Source organism: Elephas maximus, chromosome 4, assembly GCF_024166365.1.
Source record: "Elephas maximus indicus isolate mEleMax1 chromosome 4, mEleMax1 primary haplotype, whole genome shotgun sequence".
NCBI classification, from domain to species: domain Eukaryota; kingdom Metazoa; phylum Chordata; class Mammalia; order Proboscidea; family Elephantidae; genus Elephas; species Elephas maximus.
The window spans coordinates 102,676,110-102,692,219 of NC_064822.1; the positions used below are offsets into that span (position 1 = coordinate 102,676,110).

General features: G+C 49.0%; 1 protein-coding gene across 1 annotated transcript in view; it reads right to left on the minus strand.

The window, feature by feature from the left end:
- VDR (vitamin D receptor) overlaps positions 1-16,110 on the minus strand; it is a 72,044-nt gene that overhangs the window by 24,169 nt on the left and 31,765 nt on the right. The window contains exons 7-9 of the mRNA XM_049882935.1: positions 10,759-10,889; positions 2,051-2,235; positions 1,707-1,818 (exon numbers count right to left, since the gene is read on the minus strand). Coding sequence (XP_049738892.1) covers positions 1,707-1,818; positions 2,051-2,235; positions 10,759-10,889 — 428 coding nt within the window. The remainder of the gene's footprint in view (positions 1-1,706; positions 1,819-2,050; positions 2,236-10,758; positions 10,890-16,110) is intronic.

The window sequence follows — 16,110 nt, forward strand, 5'->3', positions numbered from 1 at the left end:
GATCATTCAAAAATGGCTGCAGTAGTATATCAACAGAAAACTGCCAGAAATTCAGGCTGCTTTCAGAAGAGGGTGTGGAACCAGGGATATCATTGCTGATGTTAGATGGAAGCTGGCTGAAAGCAGAAAATACCAGAAGGATGTTTACCTGTGTTTTATTGACTATGCAAAGGCATTCGACTGAGTGGATCATAACAAATTATGGATAACATTGTGAAGAATGGGAATTCCAGAACACTTAATTGTGCTCTTGAGGAACCTTTACATAGATCAAGAGGCAGTTGTTTGGACAGAACAAGGGAATACTGATTGGTTTAAAGTCAGGAAAAGTGCACATCAGGGTTGTATCTTTTCACCATACCTATTCAATATGTATGCTGAGCAAATAATCTGAGAAGCTGGAGTATACGAAGAATGGGGCATCAGGATTGGAGAAAGGCTCATTAACAATCTGCATTATGCAGATGACACAACCTTGCTTGCTGAAAGTGAAGAGGACTTGAAGCACTTACTGAGGAAGATCAAAGACCACAGCCTTCACTATGGATTGCACCTCAACATAAAGAAAACAAAAATCCTCACAACTGGACCAATGAGCAATATCATGATAAATGGAGAAAAGATTGAAGTTGTCAAGGATTTCATTTTACTTGGATCCACAATCAACACCTATGGAAGCAACAGTCAAGAAATCAAATGACACATTGCATTGGGCAAATCTGCTGCAAAGGACCTCTTTAAAGTGTTGAAAAGCAAAGATGTCACCTTGAAGACTAAGGTGCACCTGACCCAAGCCATGGTATTTTCAATTGCATCATATGCATGTGAAAGCTGGACAATGAATAAGGAAGACTGAAGAAGAACTGACATCTTTGAATTGTGGCATTGGTGAAGAATACTGAATATACCATGGACTGCCAAAACAATGAACAAATCTCTCTTGGAAGAAGTGCAACCAGAATGCTCCTTAGAAGCAAGGATGGATAGACTGCGTCTTACATGCTTTGGACATGATGTCAGGAGGGATCAGTCCCTGGAGAAGGACATCAGGCTTGGCAAAGTCAGTGGAAAAGAGGAAGACCCTCAACGAGGTGGATTGACAGAGTGGCTGCAACAATGTAAGGATGGCACAGGACCAGGCTGACTTGAAGGCACCTAACAACTACCCTCCCGCAGGCTCCCAGCAGAGGGCAGCAGAGTTGGGACGAGGTAGAAGGAGGGAGGACACCAGCAGGCAGAGGAAGTGGCAGGGAGGATGAAGAGGAAGGCAGAAAAGACCATAGGAAGTAAAGCACGACACCGTCCAGTCTCGGTGAGCTGGAGGTGACAGGTTTTCCAGGGCCATAGGGTCCCCAGGACTTGAGTGGAGGGTGGGCTGCAATGGAACCCACACATTCTCCTTCCCATGCCAAACTACCTTCCAAAGGACCCAGACACAAAACATTATTTGAAAGAACCAGTTACCCCAGGGAGGGAGTCACAGGCAGAAGCCTGGCTTAGAGAAAAGGGCTTGGGCTCTTCCAAGCATGGGTCCTTGGGCAAGTGAACCCTCATCTGTAAAAGAGGGGTTGTTCTGAGAACGTGCTGTGGCACTTATGTGCCCTTCAAATTAGGAGGCCTTCTCCTTCCACCTGGCAGTCAAAGGGCAGGAGGACAGAGAAGCCCGGGGCTTCTCTCCCCTGCTAGGTGGGTGTGGTTCTCCTTACCTGCAGAGGTTGTGTAGTGATCTGAGGAGGAAGATTCCCCAGAGAAGCTGGGTGTGTGCAGTGAGGAGCTTGAGGGATGGCTCCCTCCACCCTCATCACCATGAACTGGAGGCTGGAAGGGAAAGACAGGGTGTCAGAAGCTTACACTTCAGGGCCACCTTCCTGCCTTGGCCCTGATCTCAGACAGGAATGGCCTGGGGCAGGGGAAGGCCTTCTCAGTGTCAGAGAGACAGAGCAGCCTCACCCTTCCCTGGCTCTGTGTCAGGAGGCCCTCTGTCCCCACTCCCTGTGCCATGGTGGCTCTCCATGAAGTCACTTATCCTCCGGCCAGTAGGCGGACATACCCGGAACTGGGTGAAGTCAGCATAGGTGGGGTCGTAGGTCTTATGGTGGGCTTCTAGCAGGATGGTAATGATGCGCTGCTGCTCCTCAGACAGCTTGGGCCGCAGGCTGTCCTTCAAGGCTTCCTCCTCCTTCCGCTTCAGGATCATCTCCCGCTTCCGCTGCACCTCCTCGTCTGTCAAGATGACTGTGGGGCCAGGAGAAGAGATGGGGGGCTTGGGGGCCTGCGCCCAAAGCTCCTCCAAGAAAACCTCCAGTTGCTAAAGGCACAGGATGCTGCGGGGCGGGGCCTCTTTACTTCACCCTGGAGGATCTAGCCCAGGCCTTCCTGCCACCGGGGCTCATGTGCCCTGTGCTCTCCAACCTCAGTGGGTAGAAGGAAAATGGGGCTTTCTATGATAAAAAGGCAGGCCATGAGAGAGGAGGAAAACAAGGATTTGAGAGACGGGATGGTCTGTACAGCTGGGGATCTGGGTTCTCAAGACCAAGTTGGGCAAACTGTTTAAGCTCTCTGGGCCTTTATTCTCTTGATTATAAAATGAGAAGTTTGGGCCCTATAATCTCTAAGGTTCCTTTCTTGTTCCTTCCTCTGTAAATTGGGGAGGGGGTATAGATGGATAATAACATCTACCTCAAAGGGGTGGCTCTTGTGAGAACTGAATGCATGCCTGGCACAGAGCAGATACTCGTAAAATATTAACTCTCTTCTCTTCCCCCTCCCCCCATATTCCATGATCCTGAGTGACACATCAGATGAGGGTGAAAGAGGAACTGTGTGGAAATTCACAGTGTTGGGTACCAGGTGGTGCCTAGAAGACCCCTCTACATGGCCATCCCCAGTTCCACATTTCTAGACATGGAACTCAGGCACATGATCAACTCAGAGACTTTGCCTCTTTGGTTCCCTGGAAAACAGTCCCTTGAAATTTCTGCCAAAGGAAGTTTTCACGACCTTTTAAAGCCTTCGATTCTAATGCCTCACAGGCCTAATCTAGAAGTTCTTCAGATGCTGGTCAGGGTGCCCAACCGTGGGGAAACCCTATACCACCCTCAGGCTGGTGCAGGGGCTTCTGGGGTGGTGCTGCCTCACTGTGCTGGGCAGCTGCCCGGGAGGGCGGGGTTGGGAGCAGGGATGTCTGGCACAGCAGCCAGGCAAACAGACCTCCTGGCCGGGGCTTGCAGAGCGCTGAGAGTAGGAGTGGGCACTGGTGCCCTCGGCCTGTAGGTACTTGCTCTGTGCTGGCACCGCTAGGGCATCTGCCCACAGAACTGGGGAGCTTCACAAAAGCAGGAAAAGGAACCAGAACCCTGGAGTGGGTGGGTTCCAGGCTTTGAGAAAGACCCACTGGATGTCCTCAGGTGGGGAGAAGAAAAGAGAGGTTGGCGGGGGTGAGGGAGAGCCTATAGGGGATGGGAGTGGGTGACCAGAGCCACAGGCACATCAGAAAAGGGCAGCCTGGGGTAAAAGTTGGAGCATTCCTGGTACAGCTGAGGTAAACCATACCAAGAGGAGGGCTGGAAGGAGGCCACACCCAGTTATCCACTTGCCTGTTCAAAGAGTGGCCAACCGTCCTCCCACAGAGGGTGTCTGCTCAGACCCTAAAAGGTCAAGCAGGGTGGAAGGAGGAGGAGCAGGGAACATTCAGGAAAGGCACGTGCAAGGGCCCCACCTGGGGAATCCAAGATTAGGTGTCTGGTCTTTCCTGCTCACCTGAGCTGGTAGGCAGGGCGAGGAGATGAGACTGGAGCTGGGGAGGGATGGCTTTGCCAGTCACACCGTGGGTGTCCAGAGCTATGTTTCTTAGCCATACAAGATTTTGATACGCCCCTCTGTGAATCTATGGTGCCACTCTCCTGTCTAGAACTTTTCCTGGCTCTTTACTGCTTACCAGGTCCAAACCAAAATCAAGGCTTCACATGATTTGGCTTCTTCCTAACCTGCCAGCCCTATTTCCCAGTGCCTCTAGACATAGGTTCTGTTTATTCAAGTTGGTATTGCTGACCTGTGAACATGAACTGCTCACTCTTGTTACTGTGATTCCCCTTGGGGGGGGGTGCCTATCCATCTGGGTCTTCTCTCCCTGATACCCAAAAACCAAACCCGTTGTCAAGTCGATTCCAACGCATAATGACCCTATAGGACAAAGTAGAACTGCCTTACAGGGTTTCCAAGGTGGATTCAAACTGCTGACCTTTTGGTTAGCAGCCAACCTCTAATCGCAGTGGGTTACACTGTGCCGCCAGGGCTCCTCTCTCCCCAGTAGCTATCCGTTTTTCAATGCCCAGCTTACAACCCTCTTACTGTGAAGCCTTTCTTGATCTCCCCGATCTACACAAATGTGTCATTTCTTATTCTTGGGGCACATTTAGTCTTTCCCATATGTGTTGGCCCCCAATTGTTTTCGGCTCTGCAAGATTTATGGTTGTTCTAATAAATGCATATAGAGAGAGCCTAAGAAGTTCTAGGTCCACTAGGCTGTAGCCTACTTGAGGGCAGGGGCCACATCTTAAAATTCCCATGTTTCTCCCACAGAGGCTAGCCCAGTGGGCTTCCTGGCCTTGATGCTTGCTCAGTAGTCTGATAGATTGATTGTACCTACTACGTGCCAGTTATTGTCCTGGGCTCAGGGAAGGGCACTGAGAAGTACACCAATGCTGCAGGTGTCTACCATGTTGGGAATGGCTCACACTGCATGCCAGTCCAATGGAGAACTGAGCAAAGCTTCATTGTTGCTAGCTACCATCAAGTTGGCCCTGGACACAACCACTCCATGTGTTACAGATTGGAACTGCCCCATAGGGTTTTCTTGGCTGTAATCTTTAGGGAAAAGGAGCCCTGGTGGCACAGTGGTTTAAATTCTGGATTGCTAACTGAAAGGTCAGCGATTTGAAATCACCAGCGGCTTCATGGGAGAAAGGTGTGGCAGTCTGCTTCCACAGAGGTTTCCAGCCTTGGAAACCCTATGGGGTTGCTATCAGTCAGAATCAACTCGATAGCAGTGGGTTTTGTGTTCTTTTTTTAAATCTTTAGGGAAGCAGATCGCTAGGCCTTTCTTCCACAGACCTGCTGGGTGGACTTCAACCACTAGCCTTTAGACTGGCAGTCAGTTGCAAACAGCTTTCATCATCCAGGCTCCTTACCTCTTTTATTTTAGAAATCTTGATTGAAATATTTTCAAGACAGAATACCTTGTTATAGGGCACTTGTAACATCATATACCTGTTTCTTGATGATTCAGAGGTATCATTCTGAACAATTACTGTACTTTGCAGGAACACAGCTATGACCTCACAGGTGTATGGGGCTGTTTGCCTGGCACTGGATGGCTCAGCTTGCCATGTTTTGGGTTCTTATGCTACTTTGCATAGCTTCCAATCTCTCCATCTCTGTTAAGCTATGTGTTGTTTCTTCTTATTGCTGCTTGCCTCTGGAAGTGTCCCTTTCTCTCCTTTAAGAGTTACTTCTAATCTGTTGGGAGCTAGAAATCCTGTGATCAAGCTTTATGTAATAAAAGAAGAATGCTGATAATAATGGACAAGATAGATAAAGTTTTTATCTACCAGGCCCTATTCTAAGTACTTTTTAATGTATTAACTCATATACTTAATCCTTATAACAACCCTTTCAGGCAAGTGCTATTACTGTCCCCGTTTTACAGATGAGAAAACTGAGGCCTAGAAAAGTTATATACCTTGCCCCAAGTCACACAGTTAACAAGCGGTGGAGCTGGTTGGTATTCAGCCCTGAGCAGTACGGCCCCAGAGTCTGTGGTGGTAACCACTGCCTTATACTGTCTCTGATTATAATTGGTCCTGACTGCTCAGTAGAACTCTGGTTTTCAGCCATGGAGCCTTGACACATGGGTGTTTCAATTGGTGATGAAGAGTGTGAAAAATCCAGTTAAGCTGTCAAGTTTGTAAATGATTTGCTGTTAAAAATTAAGAAGGTTTAAGTTTAACCTTATATCATTGTTCCTCCCAATCACTTACATCAAATAGCAATTGCCATCCTCTGGGTGGGTATCAGAGGAAAAACTGCTGATATCTGCTGATTTCAAGCAGGGGCTTCTATGTGCTTCCAGCAAGACAACATTGTCTGGGGAGATGCTATTGTGATTTAGGAAATGAATCATTCATATAAAGGAGTTTGTAGTTTCACAGAAAAAAATTTTAATCATTTTCTCAATGAAATGATGAAAAATGTACCATTATTATTGCAGTTCGAATCCACCAGCCACTCCTTGGAAACCCTACGGGGCAGTTCTACTCTGTTCTATAGGATCGCTGTGGATTGGAATCAACTTGAGGGCAAAACGTTTGGTTTTTTGTTTTGTTTTGTTTTTTGATTATCACGTGGGAGGACACGAGTTTTGAAGTTAAAAGCCACTGACTTAAAATAAGAGTAAATAGGCCCTTATGTGATGAGCTCCCCAGGGAATAAAGTACGTGAGCTTTGGGTCGGACTCTGTGCAATCTGTGTGGCTGCTCAGTAGCTTGACTCTCTTCTAAGTTCCTTGCTGAGTGCTAAATGAATTGTGCAAGTGATTCCTGTGCAAGACATTTTCCCTGCCCCATGAAGCCTAGAATGGAATTGGGGCATCAAGGCTTGAGAATATGAAAAAAATTAAAAACATTTCAAGATGTCAGTAGCGGCCTAAGAACAACAACAGAGAAGAGGACATAAGACTTTGCCAAACGAATGGCACAGACGACATCCAGTTCGGGAGAATCTTGCCGATGTACTGACCAGTGGGAGATAAAGAGATACAGAGGAGCATAACGGGGAGCTAATATTCGTTTACTCAATGCATATTTGTTGAGCACCTACTATGCTCCAGGTGCTGTGCCAACACTGGGGAGAAAAAACATACATCCATAAAAACATTTAACAAGTTAACCTAGTAGAGGGTTCTGTTCAGCACAGGTGCAGTATAAGCAAGAAATAAGAACTCAACCATAAAATTTCTTGGGCTTCAAGGATATAAAGTCAACTAAAACATGATGAGAGAGAAAAAAGAGCCTTCAACTGATACAAAGCTCTCTTCAACCTATCCCTTAAGGTCCCAGGAAGTGCCTAGAAATGAACATGGAGGTGGATCTGTCCATTGGTGGTGCCTGAGGGGCTACCCTGGGGTGGAGTCCACAGGCTGACCCTTAGAAGCAGAAAGACCTAGGAGAGAATGCTGATGCCATCATCTTATTAGATCGTTGTCATGGTTAGCTGGCTTCGAGTTGGCCCCCAGCTCATGGAGATCCCATGCACAATAGGATTGGACCATTGTGATCCATAGGGTTTTCATTCACTGATTTTTGGAAGTAGGTCGCCAGCCCTTCCTTGTCCATCTTAGTCCGGAAGCTCCCCTGAAACCTCTTCTGCATCATACCAACACACAAGCCTCCACTGCCAGATGGGTGGTGGCTGCATGTGAGGTGCACTGGCCGGGAATAGAGCTGGGGGTCCTCATGGAAGGTGAGAATTCTACTGCTGAACCACCACTGCCCCTTTGATTAGCTTAGCGGTATGATATTTTAATCCCTATGAGTATTAGTTTCCTCATCTACTAAAAAAACAAGTAAGAGTAAGAATTTACATATTTAAGGCTTGCTGTGAAACTTAAACAAGAAAATGCATTTGCCTGGCACAATATCTGGTGCACAGTAACCCACTGCCGTTGAGCGGATTCCAACTCATAGCCACCCTGTAGGACAGAGTAGAACTGCTCCATAGGGCTTCCAATGCTCTACATTTTTATGGAAGCAGACTGTCACATCTTTCTCCCACAGAGCAGCTGGTGGATTCAAACCACTGAACTTTTGGACCTTTCCTTCTCCCTGCCCTGGCCTGATGGGAGCCTGAGGTTTTGGCTCCCTGCATAGGGAGTCCTAGAGCTGTATGTTGGTGTTACAAATGCTGAAACTCAGTTGTCTCAGGGAGGCCAGGCCTTGGAGACAAAAGCAAGCTCAGGTGATAAATAAGCAATTCTCCTAGGGTTCTGAGCAGGGGAACTCCAGGCCAAGACCCGCAAGGCCTCTCAAACTGTTACTTGGTGGTAGGCGCTGAGCTAACCTAAGGCAGGGCTACATCTCTTTCTGGAGGACCTTGCCTGGTGCTGGCTCAATGTTTCTATTTGAATTGGAGCTCTGGGGCCCAACCGCCGACAGCCCAGCTCCACCACCCCATCCATAACTCAGTTATTTCAGCTCCCTGCCCTGGCATCATGACTGGCATGGGCAATGGCCTCTACTGGGTGTGTAGCCAGGGCAGGGGGTATGGGACCCCATGGGTGCAGGCAAATCAAAGGACTAGCACCGAGGCTGGGGTTGGGGTGACTGAGGCACAAAGCTGATTTGGGACTGGGGTGAGCATCCACTTCTGGATTGCCAGCCCCCCACCACGTGTTGTTCTGGGACAGGGGCACCCTGTTGCACCTAAGACCTGGCGCTGCTCTTCGCTGTGGTTGCAGCACTTTCTGGAAGACCAGGAGGGATCTAGGAGGGCACATGAGCTGGATTCTAGTCCAGCTCGGCCACCAGCTGTCTTTCTGATCCCAATCCTGGTATTTTTACTTTTCTGGGCCTCAGCTCTTCCTATTCTAATAGAACATCTTCCTTCTGTCTTTCTAACTCAGGATAAACTGTGACACAGGACAGGGGACATCGGTGAGCTTGGCCATGACCAGAACTGCTATGGTGGAGCCTCTAAGAGTGTCACTCTGTGCTCTTCTCATTGGCTCCCTGCTGGGTAGAGGCTCTGAGCACCTGGGGGCAGGGCTGTGCTGACCTGTGCCTTGTTTGTGTCTACCCTCAAGCCTTCCACAGAGCAGGCCCCACTAAGTGAACGTGTGAGAAGCCCCATAAGGTTCCCAGGCCTTAGCCTCCACTTCCTCCAGGATAAACACAGGAGTCAGGGTGGGGCCTGGACTAGACAATCGGCGTGCCCCAGCCTGCTTGCTCCTGTGGGGGTGAGGAGGAAAGACGGCCTGGAAACTCATTCCAGGGCTGTCTGTTTTGGCTGGGGAGCCAGGATTAAGAGTGAGGGGCTGTGACCCACAACAGGGATCTTCGGACAAGGCTAAGGCAGGGGGCCGGGGGAGACCCTGGGCATTGAAGCTGATCTCCTGGTGAGGACCTCAACTCTCTTTTTCCCAACACCAGAGAATTTTTTTCCCATTAAGGAAAAAATTTCCCATCCCTGTACCTGTCCTCCCTCCACTCCCCTCAAAACCGGTCTTATAGCCAGGAGGATCTCTGGGGGTGCCTGCATCTGAGCAACCCCTCCTGAGAGCCCTCAGGCCTGCAGCTTGGCAGGGCATAGACCCTGTCCTTAGGCCAGGGGAAGGGGCTGGGGCACAGACTGCAGACAGCCATGAGCAAGAGGAGCAGGGACTGCAGGTACAGAGGGCATCCGAGCCAGACTGGCCCAGCGACCTCACCCCCAGCCCAGGAAGGGCTTGGCTAGCTCCTTTGAGCATCTGCTGAATTCAACATCACTCCAGTTACCTAGTAACTGGTACTAGGACTGGGGCAGATGCAAAGTCCAGGGGTGATTTTTAACTGCGGGTCTGAACATCCCTGTAAATCTTCCCTGTTGCTCTTCTCCTCCAAGCCCAGAGCTGGATGGGAAGTCCTATAGGATCACTTCTCTTTCTCCATCTGCATTCAGAGGGCCATTCTAGACCACCCATGCTTCCCTCTCAGAATCTTTTCACCTAGTCTCTGTGGGCACCATCCTGCAGATCTGCCCACAGGACCAGCGTGGCTGGAAGACTGGGGTGGGGGCAGAACAGTGGATGTCAGCTAGACTCTGAATATTTATTCTCCCCCATCACCCTTGCCTCTACCCACCTACAGCAGCCCTCTCCTGAAAGGCTTGGCCCAGAGAAACCTGGAGTGCCCAAGCAGTATCCTACCTCCCCAGGTGCAGGGAATAGGGAGATATGAGAATAGTCATGAGGTCTTGGAGGGACCCTTGGCCTGGGGGGTCTTGCCCTCCCTGCAGGCATGACTTTGGAGGGGTCATTCCAGCCTCTGAGACAGATAAACAGACCCTAGAGAGGCTCAGGAGTCCCGGGGTGGTGCAAATGGTCGTGCTTGGCTGGCAAACAGAAAGCTGGAGGTTCGAGTCCACCCAGAGATGCCCTGGAAGAAAGGTCTCATGATCTGCTTCCCAAAAATCAGTCATTGGAAACTCCATGGAGCAGTTCAAAGGAGGCTGGGTGGTACAAATTGTTTGCAATCAGCTGCTGACCTACATGGTGGTGGTTCAAATCTACCCAGCAGCTCTGAGGAAGAAAGGTCTGGTGAACTGCTTTCATAAAGATTGCAGCCCAGAAAACCCAATGGAGCAGCTCTACTCTGCACAACACAGGGTTGCTATGAGTCAGGGACCTCACTTGTCAGTGGGTAGTAACAAAAAAAACATGGAGCACTTCTACTCTGACATAAGTGGGGTTGTCATGAGTCACAATCAACACAGTGGCAACTGATGTTTCAAAGAGGCTCAGAGGACCCCTTTGCGCCTCTGGCTCTGAAGCTCTGGCTCCCTGCCCCAGGCTGCCTGGCCCACTCACACCTCATCTTTGGCCCGGATGCTGGGAGCTAAAAAGAAGGGCAAGCTGACCTCTCTGGCCAAGACTTCATGAACGGTAGCCAGTCTTTCCTCAGCCCCAGACCAGCCCCATCTCCAACCCCACAGCCTCTGGACACTTACACTCCTTCATCATGCCAATGTCCACGCAGCGCTTGAGTCGGCAGGCCTGGCAGTGGCGTCGGTTGTCCTTGGTGATGCGGCAGTCTCCGCTGAAGGGACAGGTGAACAGCGCCTTCCGCTTCATGCTTCGCCTGCCAAGAGAGCACATGTCCCTCCTCTGGTCACCGGCCTCCCTGGACCTCAGCCCTGGCAGCGGGAGGAATGACCTGGTGTGTCTGTGACCACGGGGACCCCCCCATGGGCAGGATCTGGCTGAACAGCTCCCAGATGTTCACTTCTCCCACAGAGGACTTGGGGCCAATGCCCAGCTTCCCCTGCCCACCCTCTAGGCTGTGTGTGCTGATGACCCGCTCCTCCTTCCTCTCATTGTCTACTCTGCTCCCATCTTTGCTTATATTTACTTTTTTTTTTATTGTGGTAAATACACATGTAACACAACTTTTGCCATTTCGACAGTCTTCACATGTACAATTCAGTGACATTATGCTCATCATGTTGTTCAATCATCACCCTCATTCATTCCTGTGTTTTTCCATCACCCTCAATAGAAGCTCAGTATCCCTAAGCGATGGCTCCCCCTTCTCCCCTCCCTCCTGCCCGCCTCTGGTTATATTGACTTTACAATACTTTTGTTTTAATTACACAAGAAATACACGAGTGTATTTTCACAATAAAAAAAGTTTAAATACTGTAACCTCCACTGCTTTTAATTAGCCATCATGAGAGTCAAGGACTCCAGTCTCAGCTTTAAGTGCCATAGAGTCCAGAGCTCTGTGATTGAAACATCCTTGATCCAGGGATAGACATGCACTCAGACACAAAAGAAGGGAGAAAAGGCCCGAACTGAAGCTCCAGACATCTAGACAACCTGCCCAGAAAGGGAAGGAGCCGGATGAGCAGGTGAGAGCCCTGAGGTCTGACCTTGGCTTTGTGAAAGGCAGACACAGCAGGGGCTCTAAAACAACAGAAAGATACCAAACGGGTCTTAGCTAGAAAGCTGGCACCCGTCATCTCCTGTGACAGATTGTACGTGTGCCTGCGTGTGCATGCATACATGTGTGCGTGTCCTTACGAGCGTGTGCAAGCTCACAGGCTCATTTCCTGGGAGAGGAAGGTTTTCAGATGGGTCCGAGATGCCCAGAAGACTCAGAGCCACTGCTTAGTCCGGTGAGATTCACCTCGCCCATCTTGCTGTTCCTCAGCCTCTCAGGGCTCTGGGCTAGTTCCTAACTGAGAATTTCTCCTCCACCATGAGCTATACCACATGGGAATCTTAGGGGGCTGCATAAAGAACACCTCCCCTAGAGCTTCTCATCATCCGTGTCCTAGACGTTACTTGTTATTTCTCCTAGCCAGCAGGGGTAAACCAGTTGCTGTGGAGTAGAGCTGCATTGCATAGGGTTTTCAGTGGCTCATATTTCAGAAGTAGATCTCCAGGCCTTTCTTCTGAGGTGCCTCTGAGTGGACTCAAACTGCCAGCCTGTCACTTAGCAGGAGAGGATGTTAATCAATGTACCACCCAGCGATTCTTTCAGCAGGGATAGGCCCTGCTTTCTACACTAGGGCAGGTAAGAGGATTTAGCTTTGGAAGATGGCCGCAGAATCACTTTCTGCATGAGTAGCAGCAACTTCTGAGGAGTTGCTGAGTGTGGAGAAGGCCAAGCCTTAGAAGCAAAGGCCCAACCCAACCCTTTCCCTTCTCCAGGGATGTGCTAGTGACATCATCATTTTCAGATGTCAGAGACTGGTTATGATTCTTGGTAAAAAATGACTCACTGCTCACAGTCACTAGAATACCACTAGAGCATGGAGTTTAGGGCAGACATACTCATTAGTTTACATACTTGTTCCAGCAAAAGGACAGATGGGAATCAAACCATCTGGGTCCGGGGTGGGAGGGGAGAAGAGAGTAGAGAATGACTCTATCAGCAGTCACAGGTAGCCACAGGGTACCCAAGAGACCATTAACATAACTCCCTCATTTTATAGCTATGACCACTGAGGTTTAGAAACTTAGTAAGGCTATTCAGCAAGAAGTTAAGGGGTCTGAGAGTCATCGTCTAACTTCCTAGATTGAACGTACTCCGACTTCATTCCCAGAAAGTCAGGTGCTACATGAAGCTGAGCCCATAGGCCAACGGCCTCCAGCAGCTGGCCCTGGAACACAGCTCAAGGGGAAGGGTGACCCAGTGGTCCAGGAAGTAGCTGCTGTTGGTTTTGGACCTTGGCCTCTGGAACCCTCCAGCCATGACCTTCATCACCTAAGGGGTGACCAGAAGACCCAGGGTTCTAAGGGGAGGTGGAGTAATGCCAGGCTATTACAGGCAGTTCAGCCCTGTGTCTAGCTGGCCTGCCTAGGGCCCAGTCCTGTCTCTACAGTAGCTACCCCATGAGAGATGGTATTGCCAGGCTTTTTCCCACATTTATGGAAACAAAAAGCCCTTATCGCTTGAGCCTATACATCCCTGTGACAGCTTTCTGAAGGGACAGGAGAATATGGAAGTACCTTGGGAACTGTAAGGGCTACCCAGAAATGAGTTACTGTCATAACCACAGGGCATAGCTATATATTCCAGGATGTGTGATTGGCTTCCAAACCCTCCTTTCCGCTTTGTGGTTCTTGAGGCTTCACCTGTTACCACAGATGCTCCAGCCCCAGAATGCCCATAATGCTCCATACCTACTGCAGGGCCAGAAGTTTCTAATTCAGAGCAAACTCTCATTTCTGTTTTTCTTTTTTTTAAACAATTGGGCATTTTGCCCAAGGGTTGAGGGGCTGCTTTTTCCTCCCACCCACAGTCTTGTCTGGTTCTGAGCGCTTCCTGTTAAACCTCAGGACCATGGGCACCTAGAAGAGCTCACACTGTTAGCTGAGCCCAGACAGCACCTCCAGAGACACGAACCGAAGCCTCTCACCACCCCTGTGCTATGAGCTGAGAGCTTCCTGAGGTCACGTCTACCCATCAGGTGGCAGGAGTGAGGTGGCCCAATGTCCTCCGGAAGCTCTCTGTCCTTCTTTGGGATAGTTCTCCCAACTTCAAGGTTGTTAGGAGAGAGATTTTGGAGTGTCACCATCTTTCTTTTCTCTTTCGCATACACAGGAAAGTTGGAGACAGCCACTCAGCCCAACTTTGCCTAACAACAGGAATGGAATCCAATGATGCTGGGGAGAGGAATAAAAAAGAAGTCTGACAAAAGGTGGAAACAACCCAAATACCCATCGATAGATGAATGGATAAACAAAATATGGTACATACACACAAGAGAATGTCACTCTGCCATACAGAATTGAAGTCGTGATACAGGCTACAACATTGATGAACCTTGAAAGTAAGTCAGTAAGTTAATCACAAATGGACAAATGTTATATGATCTCAATAATATGAAGTACCTAGAATAGGCAAATACGTAGAGATCAGAGTCTAATAGTGTTTACCAAGGGTTGGAGGGAGAGAGGACGATTGTTTATGGAGGATTGAGTTTTTGTTTGCGGAGATGGAAAATTTAGCAAAGGATATTGGTGATGGGTGATGGTTGAACAACATGATTGATGTGATTGATCTCACTGAATTGCATACATGAAAAATGTCAAATTGGCAAGTGTGTTATCTATATTTTTACAACAATTAAAAAAAGAAAGGCAGATCTGGGTTAAAAGAAAATACTGGAACAAATCAACAAACAAAAAGATGCCTTTGCTTCCAGCTTTACAGTTGTAGTATGAAGTCTAAGAGTACTGAAGAAAGGAGAGAAGAAGAAAGAGGAAGAGAGAGAGAAGGGGAAGGAAAAGGAGGAGAGAGAAAAGAAAAGAGGAAGAAGGAGAAGAAGAAAGAAACATTTAAAAATCCTGAGCCCTTTCTATGAGGCAGGCACATCCTCTCATAGCAGTTTTGGGAACTTGCCCAAGATACTTCCCCAAGGAAGGAGCAGACTTGAGGACAGAACCCAACCTGTACTCTTCGCACCTTTGCCACACGGTGCTTTGGAGCCCACCCACCTTGTGGTGTGTCTCTACATTATTTGAGCAACGTGAAAAGGAGCCTATAAACTTAGAGAACTTTAAAAAATAATTGTTTTAAAAAATATTGTAGCCAACTCTTCCCTGGCTCCTCTGAATACTGAATCAAAAGGGCTGGAACTACAGCTGGGAGGACGGAGGTTAAACGTCTGGAAGAACACCTGGGGTGTAAGGTCAGGGTTCAGGTGGTGGGAAGCTCTCTCACTGGTTCCAACAGCCAGACCCAGGTCTTCCTGGAATCCAGTCCCTGAGCTGGCATTTCAGGTGTGTCTGGCCAAGCATGGCTGCTGGCTGGGCCATGGGTTCTGTTGGTTCAGAGGCCCTGTTCTTCTCGATTCTTCTGCCCTCTGAGAGCACTTCCACCCATATGGCTGTCATCTAGCCTCAGTCCACAAGGAGTCAGGGCAGCCAAACTGCCCAGCCCTGGCTCTGTGCTTTGTCCTGAAGATCCACACCCTGCCCTGCCTTTCTCCCAGCACTAATTGCCTGTGAGCTGGTTTGGTTTTGAGAAACAGGAGCTTCAGGTTTCCATGGGAGCTTATTGCCTCAGCTGCTCTTTCTCAGCCTGGACCCTGTAATCCTCTGGATGGTTGGCAATTATACCCCAGCTCAGGAAGGGGGTAGGGGTGGTGCAGCCAGGCTAAATATAGATGCAGTTTCTAGAAAGCCGGGGGTGAGAGAGGACATTGACCGATTCTCTTGCCAGAGACCAATTCATCAAAACGTGAAAGAGACAGGAAGCTCACAAAAGCATCAAGCGCCTTAGGCAGGGCCTGAAGCCTGGTACAGTAAGGCCCTTCTTGAGCCCTCTGCCAACAGAGGGTCTTGTATAACCCAAGCCAGGAGGCCAAGCACTCCCTCTCTGGGCTTTGTCTCCACCATAGTTCTGAGTGTCACAAAGATCCCAGTGCCTGGTATGGATACAGGAGCTTGATGGAGCTGCTGATAGGAAAGACCTATGCTGTCTGACAGATAGATGCGGCCTATGTGGCAGATTTGTACAAGGCTGTATCAAGAGATTCTCAGCAGGTGGGTTAAAAAAAAAAAAACCTTTAAAGGTAGATTAACACTGGTAAAAAGCACAGGCCTTTCTTTTTTTTTTTTTTTTTTGAGGGCAATTTGGCAATATCTACCAACACATTGGGAGTCCTTGGGTGATCCAAAGGTTAACGTGCTCAGCTGCTAACAGAAAGCCTGGAGGTTTGAGTAAACCCAGAGGCACCTCAGGAGAATGGGCTGGCAATCTGCTTCCAGAAAGTCAGCCTTTGAAAACCCTATGGAGCCTGGTTCTACTCTGACATACATGGAGGCTCCGTTAGTCAAAATGGACTTGA